General features: G+C 43.8%; 1 protein-coding gene across 6 annotated transcripts in view; it reads left to right on the top strand.

Annotated features, from left to right (window-relative positions):
- Positions 1-19,446, top strand: part of tiam2a (TIAM Rac1 associated GEF 2a) — a 171,881-nt gene that overhangs the window by 142,656 nt on the left and 9,779 nt on the right. For all 6 annotated transcript variants that reach the window (XM_080414416.1, XM_080414419.1, XM_080414415.1 and 3 more), the window contains 6 exons: positions 7,521-7,763; positions 10,280-10,348; positions 11,279-11,404; positions 12,368-12,476; positions 17,222-17,401; positions 18,146-18,264. In XM_080414416.1, coding sequence (XP_080270542.1) covers positions 7,521-7,763; positions 10,280-10,348; positions 11,279-11,404; positions 12,368-12,476; positions 17,222-17,401; positions 18,146-18,264 — 846 coding nt within the window. The remainder of the gene's footprint in view (positions 1-7,520; positions 7,764-10,279; positions 10,349-11,278; positions 11,405-12,367; positions 12,477-17,221; positions 17,402-18,145; positions 18,265-19,446) is intronic.

Genomic DNA, 19,446 nt, shown 5'->3' with positions numbered 1-19,446 from the left:
ACACACACACACACACACACACACACACACACACACACACACACACACACACACACACACACACACACACACACACACACACACACACACACACACACACACACAGACAGAAACCCTGGGCACCTGAAGCTGAAACAAAGTGTGATATTAGTTATCAGTCTGAGGGCTGCCTCATGCCGTCTTGTCTGACGCTGCTGACAGAATATGTGATGAATGTGTCGACCTGATATCCTTCAACCTACAACAGTGTGGAGTTATGCCTGATTTATATGTGCCGTGATGCATGCCGGTGTTGTGTGATGCGTTGTGGGGCTTGTAGATTGGCTTATTCATATACTGTAAATCAGCCCTTTGTGCATGTTAGTGTGTGAACCTTGACTCACTGATTGTGCTTTTGTGTGTGTGTGTTGTGACGGCCAGAGTCACAATTGACTCTAATTAATGGGCCAATTGACTAATTAATGGGCCATCCCCAATTTACAATGATTGACACCTGGCAATCTCCCTGCTCAGTACAGAAATTGCCACAGGTGTGATTGAGTGGGTGATTTTCAGTTTGTATGCTGGCAGCAGCACCCAAGGACAGTTGTCCATGTCCAGCAGGCATGCAATGCTCATTGGGTATGTTCTTGCACTCTATTTCAATGACGTGACGCGCACGTTGCTTAACACCTACGCTGCAAGTCACCTACACTGGACAATTGATATGCATCTAGGCTTATTCCTATGTTAATTCGCTAGGTGTGAGTCGGTAGCCTTTGAAAACTTTGAGGTGTGAATTTAAAGTTTTAAATGTATGCGTGTGCCTGCGCGTGCTCCTGGCCAAATGGGTTCCGGCACGGCGTGCAAGGCCGTCCAGTGAGCATTGCACCCCTGATGTCCAGCATTCTTATCCAGTTTATTTTTATTTTACCTGAAGTGGCTCAAGTTGGAGCAAAGTTATTCACTTCAACTTGGCTAAAGACACTTCACTAAACTGCACAAGCAGGCCTGCAGAGTTTCAACCTCGCCTCCACTGCGCTTGAATCCTGGGAGGAAAATTGAGAACTGAGGAGGGGAATTGTTTGGAGAAGAGGAGTCCATTCAGGATTCTTTCTGTGTCTGGAGTGACCATATTTGGAATTCAACACCAAGGTAACACAGAACAATATAAAGTACAATTGAGGATTGAAAAGCTTCACTGACAGCAAGAGGAATAATTTCAAAACACTTGACTGACGGCAAGAGGATTTTTGTTTTGTTTTGAACTGAACTGTGTTTGGACCACATTATTTTGTGTATGAAAAAGGACTATTGAGTTGCTTATTTCAGGTGTGGTGACTTGCATTAATAACCCCCAGAGTTTGAAAATACATTTGATTGCATTTATTTTGTTTTGGGGTTGATTATTTTTGTTATTTCCTTAATGCAATTTGTTGTAACCCATCCCTGGTTTACCAATACACGGCTGTTCCAAAACAATTACATTTTTTATTGAGTCCTTTGTTGGCTTTCCTTGACACCACCTGGCTACACAACTAAAGGAGAGACTAACTGCTCTCTGGTGGGTACATGCCTACCTGGCACCCCAAAGCAGCTAATTGAGGAAACCGTTACTCTGTGTGTGTGTGTGTGTGTGTGTTGTAATACTGTGCTTGTGAGAGCCAAATGTCCCCACAAGTATAGCAAACTTTTAGACATTTTCACAAGAGAAGTGGTGGTTTTATGGTTAAATGTTTAGGTCAAATGTTAAGTTAGGTTTACAATTAGAAAAAGATTCATGTTTATATTTAGAGGTTAGGTTTAGGGTTATACCTGATTTATACTTACAGTAGTTGCTCGCTGGTGTAGTGCACCCAAAAATGGGCGATCTAGAAGCTCACACTGGGATGCCTATATATATATATATATATATATATATATATATATATATATATATATATATATATATATATATATATATATATATATATATATAATTTATTTGATATAATGAATTAATATATGTTTTAAATGGCATTCATAAAATCGTTGTCCTAAAATTGTGATGTCCTCACAAGTATATTAATACAAACCTGTTGTGCGCGTGCAAGTGTAGACATGGGCGTGTGTGTGTGTGTGTGTAAATGTGTGTGTAATGTGGTCTTTAGAGAAATAGTGTGTGTGTGTGTGGTACTGTCCCAGTGAGCGTGCTAATCTCTCCTCAGTGCAGGAGGAGACCTTAAGTCTCGTTCTAATTAGCAGCCCTCAATTTGAGACCCCACTGTGGTGACTGGTCTGTCTCTCTGTCTGTCTCGTGGTCTCTGTCTGTTTTGGTCTCTCTCTTTCTCTGTCTCTTTCGGTCCATCTGTCTGTCGGTCTCTGTCTCTCTCTGTCTCTTGGTCTCTCTCTTTCTCTCAGTCTCTTTCAGTCTCTCTTGTCTGTCTGTCTGTCTCTCTCTTGGTCTGTCTGTTTCTCTCTCTCTGTCTCTGTCTCAGTCTCTCTCTGTCTCTTGGTGTGTCTCTCTGTCTCTAGGTCTCTCTCTCTCTCTCACCCACATGATCAGTTTTGGCGGTGTGTCTCTGGGGTGACCATACTGTAATGAGCTGCTGATGAGTTGCTAGCATATTAATGGAAGCTCTGATTGTTCTGTGGCCTCTCAGGGAGATATGGGGGGGGGGCATCAGATTGAATGACTCAGGCATGTTTTCATTCACTCAAGCGTTTGTGTGTGTATCGATGTGTGAGTGTCAAAAGGAAGGGTGTATTGATTTAAGGGTGTTGCTATGCAATCTTGGGTGCTGAGCACTTTTGGGTGCTTGCACACGCAGTATTTATATACCCCCCCACCCCCACACACACACACACACACACACACACACACATATACAGGGCAAAGTACTGCCATTATTTGTACCATTTTCTTTGCCATTTTAACCCTGAAGCCTGAGTTATGCTTGGTTGCTCACTGACAATTGCTGATCTACAAGCTCACAACACGTCACACTGCAGGCATTCCTGAAGAAGGTCAGACGACCAAAAAAATCTTGCAATAAACTCTGTGGGAGACCTGCACAGAGTTTTGATTGGTACAGAGGTCGGCCCGGTTGGTCGGTCGCTGCTTCCTTTCGTTCTCGTGACAACCAGGAAAATTGTCTACTTCTCAAATTATACAATACAAGTATAGCGTCCTTGTCGGGTGGAAACCTCATATGTCCAAGAACTGTTACTTTTCAGGATTCAAATAAAAAAATCGGCAAAAGTAGCAGATCTACAAGCTTAAAGCGCATCACTTCGTGCCACGTTTTTTTCGAGCTCGCGGAGCTGCTACTTTTGACGCGCGCGCACACAAATGTACATGCCGGCAGTGTGGTGACACTGAGCAGCTGGCACAGGGCACAGCGCTGCGTTGTTGCTGTGTAGCAGATTGGAACCTGTTATTACTGTGGCTTCTCAGCTGTGGCCGGCCGTACCGCAATATGCCATTTATACTGTTCTGTACCTGGACTGCAGCAGAGCCTGAGTCATCATCACGCTGCCATTCTTCTATATCAGTGGCTTTTCAACCCTTTTCAAGGTCCATTTATTTATTCGGCATTTGAGCCGTTTGATGAGATTTAGCCTCTCAGACCCAAGACTTAGAATATTTTGTTATCGTTGGATAACGATTTTGTCCACTATTCCATGCTGTGTTGATGTTGGTACCAATAGGAGAGATAACAGGCAAACGCTGATCAAAATAACAATTCTTCTACATTCTCTAATTGTGTAGAGTTCTTGTAAATTAAGTAATGCGGATGTTAAACAATAATTTAACTCTTGACAGTGTAAAATGAAACCAAATGGACCAGTAAGGCTCCATTTGGTTTCATTTTACGTTCTCAAGAGTTAAAGATCTATAAGGGTCCATTTGGTTACACCAACTCCATCATTTAGCTGGGGACCACCTGGAACCCCCCCAAGGACCACTGGTGGTCCCCAGACCACTGGTTGAGAACCACTATTCTATATCAATGATTAACTCAACTAGTATACGGCTTGTGCATTCTAGTCCGTGCTGCTGCTGCTGCCCTTGTTTTGTCAAATGATGATTATAATAATAATGTTATTGTCAAACGGCCTGTCAGGTTCATAGACATACTTGCAGGCTTATGCAAAGGTCAATATGTCATTTAGATGGCATGTTATTTAGACAGATGCCAGGTTAATTTGTTGACCTGGTATCTCATAGTTTGTAAGGTTTCAATGTACAGATTAGACAGGTGATAGGTTCTTGGTTTACCTATGATTACTATATCTATGCATTTAATGTAGTACCTTGTGTTTACCTTGCTTACTGTAAATCGCTCTGGATTAAGAGTGTCTGCTAAATGCCTAAATTGTATAGTCTGTAGTAGACTTCGTCTCAGCCTACTGTATAGCACACACTGACGTACTAGGCAGTAAACATCTTATATGGGGTATTGATGAATACAGATGGAAGTCTGATTATCCCCTTAAAACTTGACCAGCCACTTACAACATATAAAGCCATATTTAGACTTTGTCATACGCCGGTGTCGTTCGCGGAAAATAGCCGACCTACGAGCTCACAATGGGTCGCATCGCGTTGTGAGCTCGTAGATCGGTGCTACGAGCACTACTTTCACACAGGCAAAACGGTCCATATAACTACGGGTCCTCGATTGATCGATCCTCCACCGATCATAAATTGGCCAATCTTTTTTTGCTCGCTCGAATGGTGATTGGCCCAAATTACCCGATCGCAAAATCCGATCATGTATGGTTTCTTGTTTTAATGAAAAAGATGGGTTAACAAATTCAGAATGTGTCACTTTTGCATGCGTCTGATACACTGTATCTATATTAAAGCAGCAGGGATAAAACCGTAAAAATGAATGACCAAGAAGGGTGGGGGATATCGGAAGCAGAGGCATGAAATTTTAGGGACGGCCATAGCTGAGTGGTTAGTGAGCCCGCCTAGGGAGCCAGAGGCCCTGGTTGCCCCAGGTTCGATTCCAGGCCAGGCCAGCATATGTGTCGTTGAAATGAAATTTGCAATTTTCGTGTTTTTTATTTTTATATTTTGTAAATTTTCATAAATATATTATCAGTGTTTTTTTTAAAGACAGCGCACAAATCCGCCACTAGAGAGCAGCACATGACAGCTTGATCAGCTGTCATGACAGCTCGCACTCCACACACAGTGTCAAAGAGAGAAATACATCAAAACAGATGTGACGTGGTCCCAGATTGTCCGATCGGCCAAAATTACGATGTGATACACGACGGGTGACTGATCGTCACCCAGACCATAGATTATAGAAGAGAACCTGTCCGTTCGTTTGTTATACAGTGTGAAAAACCGTTTGTTTACCTATTATGGACGAAAATGACCGGGGGAAAAGAATCAAAAACCGGAAACGGAACCCAGGTCATGAAACCGGATGCAGATGTGGGTGAAGTAAGTGGAACTCGAAAATAACATTGAATTTTAAGCAGCATAGCGCAATCAGAGATTAAACAATGAACGCGAGTCCAACGCGTCAAACGTGTCGATGGCGTGGGTGGATTAAGTAGTAATTGACGCGTTTTCGAGTCAATGGCGTTTATAGAGTTAAAAGGAATTATCCTATCCTTATCCTAAACCAAATGGAGCAAATCGTCTATTGGGCGTTAACCTCATATCTCCAAAACTGTTACTTTTCAGGATTCAAATACAAAAATAGCAAAAGTAGCGGATCCACAAGTTGCGTTTCGGGCTTGTGGATCTTCTACTTTTGATACATTTTTTTGTGACGCTGGAGATGAGAGGTTTGTGCCCGACAGCAACGCAATCCAACCCTGGTCGTAGTGTGACTTTAACGTAATAATAACCGCAGAGCAGTAAGTCAAACTTTTGACACCATTCCATTACACAAGACCCCCCCCCCCCCCCCGCCGGGCAGCGCCGTCGATACCCCACTGTGACAAATTGACTGGAACGCAATTTCTCTACAAAAGCTACACAAACTGTCTGTCCATCACGCCCTGCACACAACAACACACATGGATGAATCGCGCTGTTAATTCTATCTGCCGGGATATGGCGAGGCTAATCTTTCACATGTACAATGAAACCCCTTTGATGTGAGGCCAATTAGCATACAGCAGCGCACACATGTAATTCTCCATAATGCTCGTTAAGCGCATACCCAGGGGAAACGTGTGCGTCGCTCCCCCTATATATGCACGCTAGCGTTGTATAGATACAGTACGTAGTCATTTAATGCACACGCAGCTAGCTACACCATCTCACTGGTTGCACATCAGTTATGGATTTGTTTCGACTGAGGGACGAAAAGCTCTCCACCTCCCTCCGTTTCGCCTAGAAACTAAAGAATGTATTTAATTAATGCCTGTGTGTGTGTGTGTGCGCGCGAACGCGTGTTGGGGATGTAGAGATGTTTTATGTTGCCGTTGTAGGGTAGAAACCTTGTATCGCCATAGTTTGTTCATAAATTAATTCCCTATACATAATTCTATGACCGCGTACAAGTAGCAAAATTTGCCGATCTGCAAGCCCACAACGTGTTGCAGTGCATATTGTTGAGCTTGTGGATAGGCTATTTTTTTGTGTAGTGTGGCGTAAGTGAGGTGTTAATTTAACGAGAAAAATAAAAGTTTAAAAAAGTTAAAATATGGAGATAAGAGGTTTCCCTTTGAAATATTTAACTAATGAAAAGTGGAGCTTGTGATTAAATAACTACATCGGATCCGTTGGAACATCGGTTCTCTTTTCCTTTTTCCTGAAAAGTAACGGTTCTTGACATCTGTGTGACAGCAGCGATGACTTTTTATTAAGTTGTCGTTTTCCTCAACTAATTATCTTTTTTTTCAACTCGCTTCCTTTCTCTCTCCTCTCTCTGTCTCTCTCTCTGTCTGTCTCTCCATCTATCTGTCTCTCCCTCTCTCTGTCTGTCTGTCTGTCTCTGTCTCTTTCTCTCTCTCTCTGTCTCTCTCTCCACCTCTCTCTGTCTCTCCCTCTCTCTGTGTGTCTCTTTCTCTCTCTCTGTCTCTCCCTCTCTCTCTCTGTCTGTCTGTCTCTTTCTCTCTCTCCATCTCTCTGTCTCTCCCTCTCTGTCTGTCTCTCTCTGTCTCTCTCCCCATCTCTCTCTCTCCCTCTGTCTGTCTGTCTCTTTCTCTCTGTCTCTCGCTCCATCTCTCTCTGTCTCTCCCTCTCTGTCTGTTTGTCTCTTTCTGTCTCTCTCTCCATCTCTCTCTGTCTCTCCCTCTCTCTGACTGTCTCTTTCTCTCTCTCGCTCTCTGTCTCTCTCCATCTCTCTCTGTCTCTCTCTCCCTCTCTCTGTCTGTCTCTTTCTCTCTCTGAGCTTGTCGATCTGCAATTTTCCTGCGAAAGCTTTCCCCACAATACAGATGCTGGGGTTTAAGTGGTTAAGTCTCCTCGCTATAAAGGACATTACATTTGAGAATACTAAAGAGGACGTCGTTTTAATTATCCTTCTCCTTCTCTCTCCCTCTCTCTCTCCCTGTCCATCTCTATCTCTCTCCACCCTCCACAGAGTGTGGACACAGTGTGCACTCTGTACCAGTCCTTCCAGGATTCGGCGTCGGGCTCTGGAGGTCTGATGGAGGGGACCGCCAAGGACTCCACGGGGGGCCAGCAGGGTCAGAGGTCAGCCGCTGCAGCGGGAGGAGGGGACTCCTCCACGCTCCTCAGACAGTGTCCCAGGCACATGAGCGCCACCGAGAGGCTACGCAAGGTCATCCAAGAGCTGGTGGACACCGAGAAGTCCTACGTCAAGGTGAGAGCCGTGGAGGGCATTCAGAGGTCCAGCTCTAGATTAGAGTTAGTCCGTTACGTTGTTCATTAAACACTTTTATAATTCGTTCGTACGTCAATACTAGCCAAAGTATTGCCTATTATGACACGGCCAGAATAGCGATGTTAGGGTTCATGTAGTAAAAGTTTATGATTGGATTGTATGATCATAAAGATATGATTATAGGATTTGTTTGTAAACATGGCACCCTGGGGGTCTGAGTTGGGTTTTACCTGCTTAAATAAAGGCGAAATTAAAAAGCAATTGCAATAAAAACAACAATCAACAAGTGACACTGTCTACTCACTCAATCAATGTCCAGTTGTAAATGACTGGCTTGTCACATACAGTCAGGAGGATCAAATGACCGGCGCTCCTTTCCAAAAGTTGAACTGTTTTCCAGCTTAACTCTCTCAGTGCCACGCCCCGACATATCCCGAGTTTTTCCCGAGTACCCTCAGTGCCAGCACGAGAAATCCCGAGTTTTTACTTTTGACTGTGGTCGCGCTATTCTGTATATTTTTCATGATCACTTTCGCTTCCTGACTACATCAGACTCACCCGGAGCCGGATGTAAATTTTTTTTTTCATTTCCGGGTCACGTTGTTTTTCTCCGGTGATTTTCGGCCAGAATAGGGAAAGTCACGTTTTTTTCACACGGTATAAAAAGCGAACGGAGAGGTCCACGTCTACTCTCTTTGGTCTGGGTGACGATCAGTCATCGTAGTCGTGTATCGCATCGTAATTTAGCCCGATCAACGATTATCGAAAATGTCAACATCCGGTTCTGACCGGATATGACGTGAGCCTGTTTGGGAGGGGGCGAGTGAGCCAGCGAGATCATCAATGTGTCGATTTGTTGCTCTCTACTGGTAGAACTGTATTATGGGTTTAAAACCCCAATCAGATCATTTATTTGAATGAAAAATTACAAAATTAAAAAATTAAAAAAAACGCAAATTCCTGGCAGTTTGGGAGTACTTTATGAAAATACTCTTGGCACTGAAAGAGTTAAAGTGCTCCAAGGCGCCGCACCAAAAACAAAGAAAAAGCAGTGGTGTCGAGAGCGCCGAAGCGATGGTCGGCGCTGGGAAGAGGAGCGCACACCCAAGCGCGTCTTTATCGTGAAAATACATGGAAGGACTGGCACTGCCAAAGGCGTTCTCTGTGGACACGGCCCCTTACGGCGCGGCTGTCCCATTTCATGTCTCTGTATTCCACGTTCCCACACACTGTGAACCCCTCCTCCCCTCCACACCATCTACAGTATGTCATCGCTGTCGGGCAGAAACCTTGTATGTCCATATAAAAAATATATTATTTTCGTGAATTAACGCCCTGCGTGATCATGCTACAGCGTCACACAAAAGCATCAAAAGTAGCAGATCCACAAGCTCGAAACGCGACTCGAAGCGACGCGTTTCGAGCTTGTAGATCTGCTACTTTCGCTACTTTTGAATTTGAATCCTGAAAAGTAACCGTTTTGGAAATATGAGGTTTCCTCCCGAAAGAGACGATATAGAATACGTTCTCTGCTGTCCAGTGTAAGCCATTGTTCTGCTGTCAAAAAAAAGCAGTATGCTCCATAGCAGTCCCCCCTTATGCTTTTTTATTATAGCACAATAGGAGGAGAGATTTAGGGGAATGAATGAAAAACAAAAAGAAGGGCTGGCATGGATGGAGAGATGCTGCTCCCTACCAACCCCAACCATCTGCACGCTCGGTGTAGTTTATCTCCCTCCTAGCCTTAACCGTTTAGTCAGCCCATAAGTTCAAATCACCCATGCAACCTCTTCCTTCCCCGGCGAGCGCTAAACGACTCCTCTTAACCATCGCCCCCTCATTTCTCTTAATGCCTGTCAGGCACGTCTGATTATCCTTCACACTACTGCAGCAGCAACACACACACACACACACACACACACACACACACACACACACACACACACACACACACACACACACAGCACCACACATCATCACTGCATCTCTCTCTCTGTGTGGTTCATTTCCTTTTTTGAATGCCCACAACGCTCTATCGCTCTCCCTTTCTCTCGGTCACATCTTTTCTCCTGCGTATCTCCTAGTCACCAGTCTGTGTCGCATGCTGCAGCTGATGTGTATCGAGGGTGAGTCGTGTTTGTTGCGGCGGCCAGTGACTGTAGCATAATGCTGTGTTCACACTAGCAGCGACAAAAAACGACCAAAAATATTTGCAGATAATAATTAATAATTCAGTCCCCCACCACTTTGGTATTTATTTTACATTCATTATGTGAATTTTTTAAATTGAACCCATCCTAACTATTATATACAGTCAGTGCTGTTAATACAGCACCCAGGGAGCAGTTCGGTCCCCCCCCCCTGTGTAAATGACAAGGTTGAGGATGGCTTTAAAGGACGAATAATGTTTCTTTCCCTGTCACTGACCTTCTATATTGTGTGTGTGTGTGTGTGTGTGTGTGTGTGTGTGTGTGTGTGTGTGTGTGTGTGTATAGGACCTGTCCTACCTGTTTGAGATCTACCTGAAGCCCCTGCAGAACGAGACCTTCCTCACACAAGATGAGGTACGTACCTGTGTGTGTGTGCGCAAACTCAACTTTCTATACAGTACGCAGGACTGAGCAGAGGCAGGGGGCTTGGAGGGACGCGTAGGAACATGGAATTAATTGAGAGTTTATTGGCTAGAGGTGAAGTGACTGGTGTCATATGTGTCCCTCATTAGCGCCGGTGATACATTAGCATTCAACTCCAGTGTCCTTGAAGGCCAGACCCTCCAGGCTGCCCTGAGGGAGACACCAGTAGAGACCTAACCTGCTTAATTTCCAGTCACTTCACTGCAGCTTTCTCCATTAAAACAGCCCTCAAATAGAGATATACTGCATGTTAGAATTGAGCGTTGGCGTTTATTATGCGCTCCTGGTGGTTATAAGCCTACTGTAGTTCGGACCAAAGATTCACGACAAGACAAAAAAACTAATGTTAAGCCCGATTTATACTTATATTTAAAAGCATTTGAACATTGCGGAGAAAGATTGCCGCGGTCTGAATTGCCCTTTATCTGCACAATGCTAACGACCTTAGCGTAGCCGCGGTTTCCCCTCGAGTTCGACCTCAAAGATAAGACGGCACATCTCTCCCAAGATTGCACCAGCCAGCGGACCGTCGGGGGCAAATTAAAAGGCCATTAAGGGACTATAGGACGTGTTGGCTCTGAACAGCTTTTAATGGGGGGTGTGTGTGTGTGTGTGTCTGTGTGAGTGTGAGTTAGCAGCAGAGCAGCTAGCTTGTCCCTAAGTGCCTTCATCAGACATTAACCACCGTAGGGACAGTGTAATGGACCTCCTGTGTGTCTGACACTTATGAATGTCTGCTGCCTTGACCTTCCTCCCCCGTCTTCGTCCTCCTCTTCCTCTTACTCATCACTTCTCCTCCCTTTGTACTCCATCTTATCTTTCCCCCACCTCTCCTCTCCCCCCCTCCTCTCCTCTCCTCAGATGGAGAGTCTGTTTGGCAGCCTGCCAGAGATGCTGGAGTTCCAGAAGGTTTTCCTCCAGACCCTGGAGGAGAGGATTGCCTCCTCGCCCCACTTCAGCACCCTGGAGACGCCCGGTCAATTCAAGGTGAGCTACAGTACACACACTTCATTTCATAAATGGCAATTTTGGCCATCTTTAACCATAAGGCTAAAGTTCAAGTTTTGTTGAGTTTTACCAAAAATAGCCGATCTACAAGCTCACAACACGTCGCAAGCTTGTAGATCGGCTATTTTCAGTGCACGCCACTGGCGCACAACTACTGTACGTAAAATAAAACTGAAATAATCGGACAACTATTATAGTAATGCAAGCGCACGCACACACGCTCAAATAAACACTTGTAGGTGCGCCGATGGCCTATTTAAGGCAGACCACATGGTGAGTTGTGGGTTCGATTCCCAAGTCCGATGACCTTTGTCACTTGTGTCTTTCTTTTCCCGTTTCCTTTCTGTCATACTGTACTATCCAAAATAAAGGCAGAAAAGCCTATCTAGGCACTTGTAGACAATATTTACAGACTAGTTGCAGAGGTGATGGATTGATGAAAAGGGTGTCACAAAACGACAAAGGACACACATATCCTGCAGGGTACAGTTAAGATCAGACATCAACAGTTGCATGATTACGTCACTTAAAACGAACCAAAGCAAACAGTTAATCATAGCAGATCATAAAATATACTTACATGAGACATCCGATTTCCGAACAAGTGACATGAAGATACAGTATAGCATCAGTCAATGTTCCGGTTTTAAAGCAATGCAATGACCTTTCATGACTCATGGGTTATTCATAGCTGAAGTGTGATTCATAAACCTGACATGACAAGTGTGTGTGTGTGCGCTATTGATCCAGAACCCAGTGGTTGGCTCACTGGTTGAACTGGAGGAAGCTCAGGTGTTAAGTGAGAGAGGGATAAACAGAGAGAGAGAGAGAGAGGGGTTGGGGGGTGTTTGAATGGGGGTCCCCGGAGAGGGGGAGGTGAAGAGGGTTCAGGTCCTGACATCACAGGCTCACACACTCATCCTGGCTTTCTCTCTTTAACAGAAGCTGTTGTTTTCTCTGGGGGGCTCGTTCCTTTACTACGCCGACCACTTCAAGCTCTACAGCGGCTTCTGTGCCAATCACAGCAAAGTCCAGAAAGTACTGGAGAGAGGTATTGTAAAACGCACGCATGCACACACACACACACACACACACACACACACACACACACACACACACACACACACACACACACGCACACGCGGATAGAAGAGAGGTAGGGGAGACCAGAAACACACAAAAAAGAAGGAAAAGTTCATGGTGTAGTCCCTTTAACACATTCCATGCCAGAGTTTAATCTCATAATGTACTCACCAGTGCCAGCGTTTTATTGTTGTTTTTTTTGTTTTTTTCATGTCGCCACAGACCTCGCTAAATAAGTTAAAAGTGCGCGTTCATTTGGTTCTAAACACACAGCGGATCTGTGAGAAACGGCCAGCGAAAACATTTTCCAAATCCGAGCCGCCATCTTGAAGTTACAGCGGATCAACGCTAAACAGTGATCAGCGAGGAGAAAAACAACAACCGAGAAAATCGAGTTTTAAACAGGATCCCAGACAGGAAGCGGATACGATCGAAAAAAACGGAACCCGAATAATTCTGTTTCCGACCGGAAACCGGAAACGGAAATGGATCAAAAAAAATCGGAAAGTGCACCTGGGGAAATTTCAATGGGAATCGGCGGTTCGCGTAGATCTACGCGATTGGCACGCTGCGGCTTTAAATAGGTTCGCGTAGATCTACGCGATTGGCATTCAATGTGTTAAGGCCTTTCTTGATCATACTACAGCGTTGCTCAAAACACGGTGTGAAGTGGCACGTTTCGATCAGCTACTCTTGCTATTTTTACATTTCAATCCTGAAAAGTAACAGTTTTGGACATATGAGGTTTCCACCCGACAGAGACGATATATACATATTGTGTTAAACACGCGTACATACACAGCAGAAATATCTCAAAGTTCAAGGTTTCACTTTAATTGGTCTCGCATTGGAGAAGTTTGTCTTGGGAGTGGAGGACTTAAAAGCTGCAGTACAAATAAAAACACAGATAACAACATAACAAAAAGACATCTGGTGACACATGTGCACACACTAGGCGAGTTGAGGTAGTCACAGACGTGTATTTATCACAGTCGTCTCGTCTATTCTTATCTCGTTACAGGCATGCCTCTATCTATGTCCATAAACGTTCTGCAACAACGCAATATAAATTGTCTCTGTCAGGTGAAAACCTCATATGTCCAAAAAACTGTTACTTTTCAGGATTCTAATAAATAATAATTCTAAAAAAAATGGCAAAAGTAGCAGATCTACAAGCCGGAGAAATATGGAGATAGGAGGTTTCTGCCCCGACAGCAACGGTTATGATGTAATGGAGATGCAACCATGATGACTGCATCATGGTTGCAGCCGTCGTGATTGATCCTCTATCAATTACCGGTAAATTATTATTTATTTATTTTTTCCATTATATTTTTGGGGCTTTTCTGCCTTTTATTTGATAGTATACAGTAGACTGAAACCTCTCATCTCCATATTTTAACTTTTTGTGTTTTTTCATAAATTAAATGAACGCCCTACTTGATCAACATGCATGTGTTTTGTGTCGGTGTGGCAGGATGCCTACGTGAACAAAACAAACACAAAAGGTTTCTAGGTTTTACCGAACAGAAGATTTATAGGAACACATTTTGATGGCTGCACCTCAGGACTTGCAGGCCGCTTTTCATAGTGGATTAACTTGGTTCATTTAAACAATTAAAACTGTAAATGACTTTTTTTAAAGCGGATTCTGGCACTGAGTTTCAGGCCTTGTCCCCCAACAAGAGCACAAGAGGGACATGCAACAGAGTGCTAATAATTCCTCGTGTCTCCTTCGACGGCGGCGGCGTGTGACAGAGTGTAAACATTTAAGTTGATTTATGCCCGGGCAAAGACGTCCTCGCCTCGCTAGCGCCGTTATGGAGAGCTGCCCAAACACAGGAGCTGAAAGTGGAAGGAGATTGGCCTCTCTCCGCCTACGTCGGTGCGCGGGCAAAGTGCCCTCCCGTGCCTCTTAAAGCCGTTCCATTACAAGGATTGCGTTGGGGATTTCCTCGGGAGGAAGGGCGCAGGATGGCGTTTTAATGGGGCTGGGTTGAAGTAAACTGGCAACTCTTTGATCAAAGTCCCCCGAGAAGAAGAAAGAACGTGCAAGCGCAGCAGCGTTGATTTATTATGGATGGAACAGTGATCGCTTCTAATTCTCCTTCTCTCTGAACACGTTGCGTTTTTTTTTTTTTTTTTTTTGAAAGGGCACAACAATAACTAAATTACATAAATAAATGTCATGCCAGCCTCTGACATTCTGAGATAGTACAGGGTGCTATAATCCGGGCTTCCTGCTCCTCTTTTAAACACGGAGGAGGTGGAACTAGACTAGAGCAACTTATTAGTGAAGTGGTACTTCAGCAAAATAGTGTGGTGGTGGTTTAATCATCTCTCTGCAATTTTCATGGATTTCTTTTGTGCTGGAGGTGTGGCGGTTGCAGCAGTGACTCATCAGCACAAAATGGCTTCAAATATCTCCAAAAGAAAATGATGTGAAACTCAATAAGACAATTAAATAGGGCATACCAGTATGACCCTTTTTTATTATTCTATTTTTCAGTGTAGTATGTCGTTTTTATTTTAATAATATAGTGTCACTTTTTTATGCTGCTGTAATTTTACTTTATTTTTTTCATAGTTTAGCATGAGAGAAATATAGAAAATATAATAGTTTTTACTCCATAGTGTATTACAGTGAAATAAATTGTCTTGATGCCATAGTATGGCATTGTTGTCACATGTCATAAATAGGACTATTGTCTTTTAACATCAGCCTAAGACCACAGAGCCGCCATTCACCAAGTATGGTATTATAGTTGATAGAAATAGTACATCACAGAGTACAGCAAAGCAGAGCCTAGCATCACATAGCGATAGTTACTGTACTTAAGCACTGGTAGAGCACGTTTGTGAGAACATAACATGGTGCACAACATAACAGCTGATACATAAAACTTCACAGGTCTTTGTCAACAACAAGTGCATAGAAATTAGTCCCCCACACCAGCCACCCGAATCGCTTCTTCTTCTTCTTCCTTCACGCCCCGCGATTCCCCAATGTTTACTTGTCAACTCCGTTAATTGCCTGCCAATTACTCTGGGAGGTGTCACTGCGGCTGCCTGTCTGTGGCTGCGAGTGCTATAATTAATGCTATAATTAATACTTTAATCGCTCTCCTCAGCTTGCAAAGCTGAAAGCGGAGGGGTGGCTCCACGGCTCTGTAGAAAATGTCATCACCTTTACAAAAACGCTAGACAGTCCTTAGAGAGGTGTTACACGGCTCATGATATATATTCAGTGTTATACCGTTCATGCCCCTGCTCTCACACCATACCGGGCCTTTACTATGCTTTCTCAGCTTTCACTGCAGTGATGCTGGCGGCTGTATAAGCAAACATTGTGAAATTGTATGAATGTGTTTAGTATTGATTTGATCTGCCTTGTTGTGTGCAGTGTGTGCTGCCTGTTGTACTGCAGTCAGTGGTCATTATGATGGTGAGAGGAGAAAGCACACACTCCCCTCTACTGGTGACAGCTATTTGCACCAGTATATGATGCACTGGGAGACCAGCTGCACCATGGTAGTGCAACAAGTAGCATTCACTAGATAGTTTTCAACTCTTTTCATATCACGGACCATTATTTATTCGGCATTTGAGCCACGGACCACCGTTTTGATGAGATTTAGCCTCTCATACCCAAGACTTAGAATATTTTGTTGTCGTTGGATAAGATTTTGTCCACAATTCCATGCTGTGTTGTTGGTACCAATAGGAGAGATAACAGGCAAACGTTGATCAAAATAACAATTATTTTGTTAAAGGAGAATTCCGGACAAATTAAGTGTTATCTTTGATGTCTCGTTACTCACCTACCGATGTGAAAAGTAGCGTTATTTTTTTTCATATATTCCCCTGTCGTCATTTTTTAAACACCCTCCGTTGTTATAATGGGAGCCGCTGGGTTAGTGAAGTTCGTCTATTATAACCGATGCAATGTTGTTTTTTTCACTACTAGTATTCATAGTAGAGTCTCATGATAGTCAAACATGCGTTGAAACTATCTGCGAGGCTGCCGTCAATGGCGAACGATTTAACACTGGTTGCTTGTTTCCAGATTCTGGCAACACGGGTTGCCAGGTTCTGGAAGAAACAAGCAACCAGTGTTAAATCGTTCGCCATTAACGGCAGGCTCGCAGGAATTTTCAGCGCATGTTTGACTATCATGAGACTCTACAATGAATCGTAGTAGAGAAAAAAATAACATTGCATCGGTTATAATAGACGAACTTCACTAACCCAGCGGCTCCCATTATAACAACGGAGGGTGTTTAAAAAATGACGACAGGGGAATATATGAAAAAAAAGAACGCTACTTTTCACATCGGTAGGTGAGTAACGAGACATCAAAGATAACACTTAATTTGTCCGGAATTCTCCTTTAAGTAATGCAGATGTTTAACAATAATTTAACTCTTGAGCTTGCAAAGTGCTCTCTTGAGAGCGTAAAATGAAACCAAATGGACCCTTACGGGTCCATTTGGTTTCATTTTACGCTCTCGAGATCTATAAGGGTCAATTTGGTTACCAACTCTCCATCATTTAGCTAGGGACCACCTGGAACCCCCTCAAGGACCACTGGTGGTCCCCGGACCACTGCACTAGATGGAAGGAGCCTGAGGTGACAGTGACTGCAGACACAAAATATTTCTCTCTTAATTAATTCCAATGTGCCAAATCTTCTTATCTCACTTGCTCTATCAGCCAAGACAGACCGGGCCTTCAAGCAGTTCCTGGAGGCCAGGAACCCCACCAAGCAGCACTCGTCCACCCTGGAGTCCTACCTGATCAAGCCGGTGCAGAGGGTCCTGAAGTACCCTCTGCTGCTCCACGGCCTGGTGCAGCTCACTGACACCGAGAGCGAGGAGCACTACCACCTCACTGGTAGGAGACGCGCACGCACACACGCACGCACACACACACACACACACACACACACATGCATTTGTATTACTGTACCTGTGAGTATATCAACAATTTAGGACAGCGATTTAATTTTAAATAGACTGCCCCAACGCTCCTGATTTCGTGTATAGAGGGGCGGGTGTAAAGAGCCGGCGAGAGACTGCGGCTGATCCCATTGGTTCACCGATCTGTCCGTCAACCCCCGCCCCGTTAACACAACATTACGAGCGACGCCCACTGCACTCTGGTTGGTTGGGAAGTGAAACACTTCCTTATACCGAGTACACCGACACGCTGGGCCAGGCTTTTATTTTTTAGCAACACTAAACAATAAAAGCCTGGAGATCGAGGCTAAATTTTAAATGACCTTTTTACCTCCTGAGCCTGAGCCGGTGTCACACACCGAAAATGCAGATCAACAAGCTCACAGCGTGACGCTTGTAGATCTGCTATTTTCAAAATTAGGCATAACTCCACACCCTAACCCCAACCACTTCTCTTGTGAGAATCGCAATGTCTATTTCTCAAATTCTACTATTCTTGTGGGAATATTAATACAAGTACACACACACACACACACACACACACACACACACACGCGCGCCCTCACTCACACAGAGACAACAAACCGATTTTACAAAGCCGCAGTTTGTGATATGATGATTTTTTTTTTACCAAATAAAATGGTGAGTCATGTGTTAAACAAACCATGTTTTCCTACAGAGGCCTGGAAGGCCATGCAGAAGGTGGGCATCCATATAAACGACATGCAGGAGATCTACGAGGAATACGGGACAGTGTTTGACCAGCTGGTTGCTGAGCAGACCGGCCACAGCAAAGAGGTAAATGATACTTTATTGTTGCTGTCGGGCAGAAACCTCCTATCTCCATATATATTTTTTTTGTCAACTAAAACTAGACTAGTTTGCTGTCAAAATTAACACTGGTTTCTATCTCTAAAAAGTGTCCAGTGTGTGTGTGGTACAGTATATGTTTAAAACACACAAATTGCCTTTGCACACTCACAGACAGATAGCTGTCTTTAACTGTATTTTCTGTATCTGATCATAATTTGGCACATTGTGCAAAACCTGCTTCAAACTAGATGAGGTTCTTGTGTTGTGGTGAATATATGAGCTCCTCAAATCCAAAGCAGCTTGACTCATTATCCTGTTTACACATCTACTGCACTGTCGTCGTCCCCCCCCCCCCCCACCCCTCAGGGAACCAATATGTATTTAAAAGTTGAATTTAAAATGTTGATGGAATATTTAGTTTAGTAGGCAGGGCTCTCGCTCCATTAATATTCAAAGTCCCTGAGCCTGAATGTGGTCTGTATGATTTATAACCCATTAAAACCGGGAAAGCATCTGTCATTTTAGATGTTAGCTATACATATAGCGCAATTATTTTAACCATATTTTATACTTTGGCTATTCAAAAATAGCAGATCTACAAGCTCATAGCGTGTCCCTTCGTGCCGTGCTATGAGCTTGTATATCTGCTATTTTTTTTTAATAGTGCAAATTTGTGGAAATCTTTGAATATATTTTTTATATTTTTATTAATTATTAGTAATTTTTTCCAAGATATTTTTTGGGCTTTTTCTGCCTTTATTGGATAGTGTTAGTGAAGAGAGACAGGAAACGGGGAGAGAGACACGAGGAATGACACGCAGCAAAGGCCGTCGGGCTCGGGACTCGAACCCTGCAACGCGCTGTCAGGCTACATTGAGCCTATAAGTGCCCGGACCGCTAGGACCACGGTCCGGGCATTTTTAACTCAAATCTTTGCTTCTGGGGGTCCCTGGAACAAAATATTTTGATACATATATATATACATATAATGTTGGCGGTCCTTGACATAAAAAAGTTTGAGGACCACTGATTCAGGTCAGAAAACTGTTAGGATGTAGAAGACATTTGTAGAATCGGCCTCGGGTCTGAATGGGTTAAAGAGATGCACTCTCTGACGAGGTGCAGACGGATGATGAATATGTATGTCACAAAGAGCTTTACTCCACA

Source organism: Gymnoscopelus braueri (assembly GCF_963280865.1).
Source record: "Gymnoscopelus braueri genome assembly, chromosome: 19".
Classification (NCBI taxonomy): domain Eukaryota; kingdom Metazoa; phylum Chordata; class Actinopteri; order Myctophiformes; family Myctophidae; genus Gymnoscopelus; species Gymnoscopelus braueri.
Note: the sequence above shows the minus strand (reverse complement) of the source record. Positions and strands in the feature narration are given on the sequence as shown.